The sequence below is a fragment of the Lycium ferocissimum genome, chromosome 11 (assembly GCF_029784015.1).
Source record: "Lycium ferocissimum isolate CSIRO_LF1 chromosome 11, AGI_CSIRO_Lferr_CH_V1, whole genome shotgun sequence".
In the NCBI taxonomy this organism is placed as follows: domain Eukaryota; kingdom Viridiplantae; phylum Streptophyta; class Magnoliopsida; order Solanales; family Solanaceae; genus Lycium; species Lycium ferocissimum.
Window position 1 is genome coordinate 44,843,775 of NC_081352.1, and position 4,985 is coordinate 44,848,759.

Here is a 4,985-nt window from a genome sequence, read left to right on the forward strand (position 1 = left end):
ACAAATGAATAAAAAAAAAAAAAAAGAAAAAAACCACTTAGTATTATTGCCTGTGCTGAGATTGGTTTAACAATTTTTTTTATGATGACATAGAAACCCGCAGCCGCTACCCTTCGGGTGCTTACAGGGTAAATTCAACTCCTGTGCAATAGCGTTTCTGCAATTTGAAACAAAAGTACCTCCTAGAAGGATTTCATTTTTTACACCTTTCCTTATTGATCATTTGCTAAGTTGATCAACTGCACTGAATAGTTTTAGCAATTTTTTTTAATAACCATGGTGTTCAAATACCTATAGCCGCCCAAGGAACTACATCCACAAAAGCTTGGACAGATGAAAAAAAAAAAAAAAAAAAAGCCACTTCGTATTATTGCCAGTGCTGAGATTGGTTTAACAATTTTTTTGATGACATGGGAACCCGCAGCCGCTACCCTTCGGGTGCTCACAGGGTAAATTCAACTCCTATGCAATAGCTCACAAACCACACAGGAGATATAACCCGCACTAGGGAAGCCCCGTGCGATGAGCTCGACCCAGAAGGCAAATTCCCTGCTGTCGTAGGCAGGGGTTTTTGAACCTGAAACCTCCATTATGAAACCTCATGCTCAACCAACTGAGCCACCAATTTGTTCAAGCTCATTCTAAAATAACCACTTGTACACTATTAGGCACTTATCATCAACACAGGAGAAGCAAACCAAATAACCACTAGCAGACCAAAATATTAAAATAAAGAAATTGAACGTAAAAGGAAAAAGCATAGATCAAAATCAGGAATGCACTCGACAAGGTACAAATGCAGCCAAATAGAATAGGACCATCATGTTTTTTTTCTTGTGAAAAATGAACCAAGTTTATCATCATCAAATTGACCGTACCATGCGAAGATGTATCTATTAGCCCCACTTTGAGACATTATTATGATTAAGATAAACACTGATTGTATCAAGAGAATGTATTCACTAGCTCAGCTACAGAATTGATCATTTTTCAATGGAAAAAATCGTATGAGTTCCAAAGAATTGACTGAGAGCTGACACCGCAAACTTAAGCACTACATACTGATTTTCAAAGAAATGCAAAATTGTAGATTGCATATGAGATAAATGTGCATCAGTATACATCCAAATCCAGCAGCTGAAGTAAAAGTCTCAGCAAAGCAACTTCATTTCCACCAACAAAGAATGTGCGCAATGTTATTCTGCAGGGACAGAGGAGAGAAGATAAAAGGATGGGTTGGAAATGAACAGCCAGCCAAAAATGAAGGCGAAATAGTGATCACGATGAAGAGCAAAAAAGCAGCGGACAAAGCCCCTAGATTTACATCAAGAAGGAAGAACAGGGCTATGGTGCCAGAGGCATGCAGAGATGACGTCCAGATAGGAAAAACATTTTTCAGAGTTTCGTTCTTTTGTTTTTCCCCCCTTTTTCCATGTACATAGTTTATCCTCATGAATAGAATGAGAGTGGAATGTGTGATTAGATGGAGCTATGGTGCTTAATGGAACAATTTAGATATCTACTCCTCGGTCCCCCAGGAAATAGGTATGAAAGAAGATATCAACATACAATTGATTTATTTTATAAGGTATGGCTGAGATGAAAACGAGCTACAATGGTTCCATGCAATATTTCAGGGTAAGACAATATTATATGGAAATGACTATCTATCTCTTCAAGGCTCAACATATTCACATGATAAAAGTCGTCAAAGAACAGATATTATGATCTTATAAAACTGCACAATCCTTTCTGATAAGGTAAATTGGACAAAATTAGAATTCATTACATCTTACAGAGAGTGCAGGCAGCACATAATAACCTGAGATGGCTTCGCCATTAGTTACATAGACCTCCAAACATCTACAGGTTTGACAATACGACAATTGAGATTTTGAAAGGGGAATGAGATGCACCTAAACTTGCATGGAGAAAAGTTTTCAATTCCTTAGTCTCTTGAAATCAATGTAGATTTGGTTCAAAACAGAACATAATGGACGCAAAAGATCTCTCTGAGTGATGCCAAACAGTTGAGATTAAACTAGTTAGTAGTTATCCATATAGAGATGTATATGAGACTCATACACCCCCTAATTTGTCTTTAAAAACCTAATTTTTCAGTATTGGAAAGCAATAGATCTGAACAGAATAGAATGGCTATCGAGAATTCATATAAATGACCTTAATTGTTTCAGGATTGACATATGGTTGATTAAATGAGAAATGCAAGCGCACAGACACATACACACATATAAAAGGTGTATGTGTGTGCCCAGTCATGCACTGCAGAATGTCTTCACTAGGAAAGCATAGAGAGCCAACAGTTAATAGAAACACCGATGATGCAGTGCTTGTAAGACAATTTCCTATTATGATCTAAGTTCTTTTAGATTTATTACAGGACTTAAAACCTCTAGGGTTAGACAACAGTCTAGCCGGGAAGTATCCAGAGGAACCGTAACTATCGCAGAAAATTAAGATTTATTAATGAAGGATATGCCTGAACCTTGGAGGGACGATGAAAAGTACTAACAAAAAATTCCACAAATTTTACAAGCAATTTCCTTCCTACTGTCTACATGCATGCTTCTCAAAAATCATTTTTTTTAAACGTATGGCAGGTCGACCACGAGGTAAAAGAAAAGAGATACAACCTTCCCCCAACACCCCACCCCCAATCAATTAACTGGTATGATAAGCCGGCATGGCCAGCAACTGAGGGAGAACAACAATTGAGAACAAAGTGAATCAACATCAAGTTCACAAACCAATCAACATTGCAAGGAGATAACAAGTGGGCCAAGGACAATACAAGCTGTAAAACCTGAGAAAGATGGCATTTAGGTATATTTTCATTTGGAATCGGAAATGATATATAAAAGAGGATGAACCAGACTATCTCCAGACATTCAATAGTCAATAATCCTCCCAAATTTATCTTGTTCCTAAGCTTGCTTCCACCATACAGGGCATTATAAGACACATGGTGCAATATATGGTGTACAAGATGATAGGAATGTAAAGGCATTTCATTGCAAACCCTTTATAGAGCCACTCACATCCCCATCCCACTCCAACAAATAAAAGAAGCAACACACGGATCTCATACAAACCATTTTACTAGTAAAACTAAAAAAGCAATAACATGTACGATTAACCTGAAAAAGAAAATCTAACTTGCAGCATTAATAATAAGTCATTAACATGAGAAGAAAACGTCTCCAGAGACAAGAATATTGAAACAAAATCCAAGAACTCCACATGAATCAGTGCAAACATGAACCATCAACATCTAGTTACCTCTCATTGCATCAACCACCATCCTGTAATGCTCGGAAATCAAATCTAAACGCTTCACCATTAAATCAGCTTCATCCTCCTCCAGTTTCTTCCACTTTTCCTCCAACACCTTAGCCTTATCACTAGCAAGCAAACTCATGTTCTCCTTCAACATATTTGCAGCGTTCGGATACCTCAAAGACAAGTCGGCCATACCATCAACTGACGCAGCCAAACGTGGATACTTAGCCTGAAAATCCTGTTGATCATCACCCTTTACTACATTATCCTCCTTAACTACCTCTTTCACAGCAACCTGTTTCTCTTTCTCTTCTTCCTTATGTTTCTCTTTCTCATCATCTTTTGGCTTCTTAACGTTACTAACTTTACCACTTTTCTTAGGTTCAACACTCTTTTTAACCTCGACCGTCTTTTTAGCTCTGCCATCAGTACTATTCTTAACATTCTCCTTAATAACACCATTACTACTTCCAACATTATCACTCTTACCACCACCCCAAATCTTCTTTGAATACTCAAACACTAAATTATCGTTAGGCTTAAAGAAAACAGGTTCCTCACCATCTTTCACATTAGTTAAAAATTTCTTCTTTAACCTCCTTAACTTATCACTCAATTGACTCTTTGAAACTTCAGCTTGCAACTTCCCTTTAATAAAATCATGAAAAGCAGACATATCTGAATTTGGTTCAGTACCTTTTTGGTTCTTGAATTCAACCATACCTTTAAGTACAGCAACCTGATCTTCATCACTCCATAGCCTAATAGGTGTTGTAGCTGATTTTTTCTCCTCTTCTTCTTGAATCTTGGGTTTTTTGTTCCTTTTTGAGTCTTTTTCTTTGGTTTCTTGGGGTCTTTTTGTTGATGGTTTTGATGGGGTTGGTTGTTTTGAAGGAACATGTTGTTTGACAGTGAAGGCTGATAGAGATGGGGATGGTTGGGATTGACCCGACCCGGATTCAGCTTCAGATTCGGATCCTGACCCGTTTGGGTTTTCAGAGGAAGATGAAGATTGTGGTTTTGTTGGGGTTTGGACAGGTTTTTGAGTTGTTTGAGGTTTCTTTTCAACTGTTTTGGGTTCTTGTTCTTGTTCTTCTTCGCTTTCTTCTTCACTTTCTTCTTCTCCTCCAGATTCTTCTTCTTCTTGGGATTCTTCAACTTGTTCTTGTTCTTCAGAAGAAGATGCAGAAGGAGGTTGATCTACTAACCGAGATTTGTTTTTGGGAGCCATTGTTTCAAGAAGAAGAGAGACTAATTGGCCGTCAGCTGTGTTTTTGGTGAGTCTAAAGCCTTGAGGTTAAGACAAATGGTTTGTGGGGTGTAGGGTTTTCAATTTATATGTATTGCCACTCCTAGGATTCCAAAGTTACTTTAATTTTTTTCTTTGGATTTTTATTTGGTGTCCGCTATACGTATGGGAGCTTGATTAGATATGAATTCGCACTGCGTATGGGTCATTCGGGAAAAGCGGTCTCTACGAAGAATTTTTTCGTAGCCGGAGCTCAAACACGAAAAGTTACTTTCATACATATATCTAGCTAGTGTTTGGTCATAGAATTGTGAAACTTGAAAAAATAAGTTTTTGAAATTGTGTTGAAAAATGATTTTTGAAATTTAATGTTGTGTTTAGATATGTATTTTACTTGAAAAAAAAAGTTAAAATTTTTGAATGGAAGAAAACTTTC

General features: G+C 37.3%; 1 protein-coding gene across 1 annotated transcript; it reads right to left on the reverse strand.

Moving 5' to 3' along the window:
* Nucleotides 1-3,103: 3,103 nt before the first annotated feature.
* Nucleotides 3,104-4,675, reverse strand: LOC132038610 (STOREKEEPER protein-like). The gene has a single exon (XM_059429267.1). The coding sequence runs from the start codon at nt 4,529-4,531 to the stop codon at nt 3,293-3,295; it is 1,239 nt and encodes a 412-aa protein (XP_059285250.1). The 5' UTR covers nt 4,532-4,675; the 3' UTR covers nt 3,104-3,292.
* Nucleotides 4,676-4,985: the final 310 nt, after the last annotated feature.

Excerpts from the sequence above, each read along its gene's own strand:
- LOC132038610 (XM_059429267.1), bottom strand. The coding sequence starts at position 4,531 with ATGGCTCCCAAAAACAAATCTCGGTTAGTAGATCAACCTCCTTCTGCA.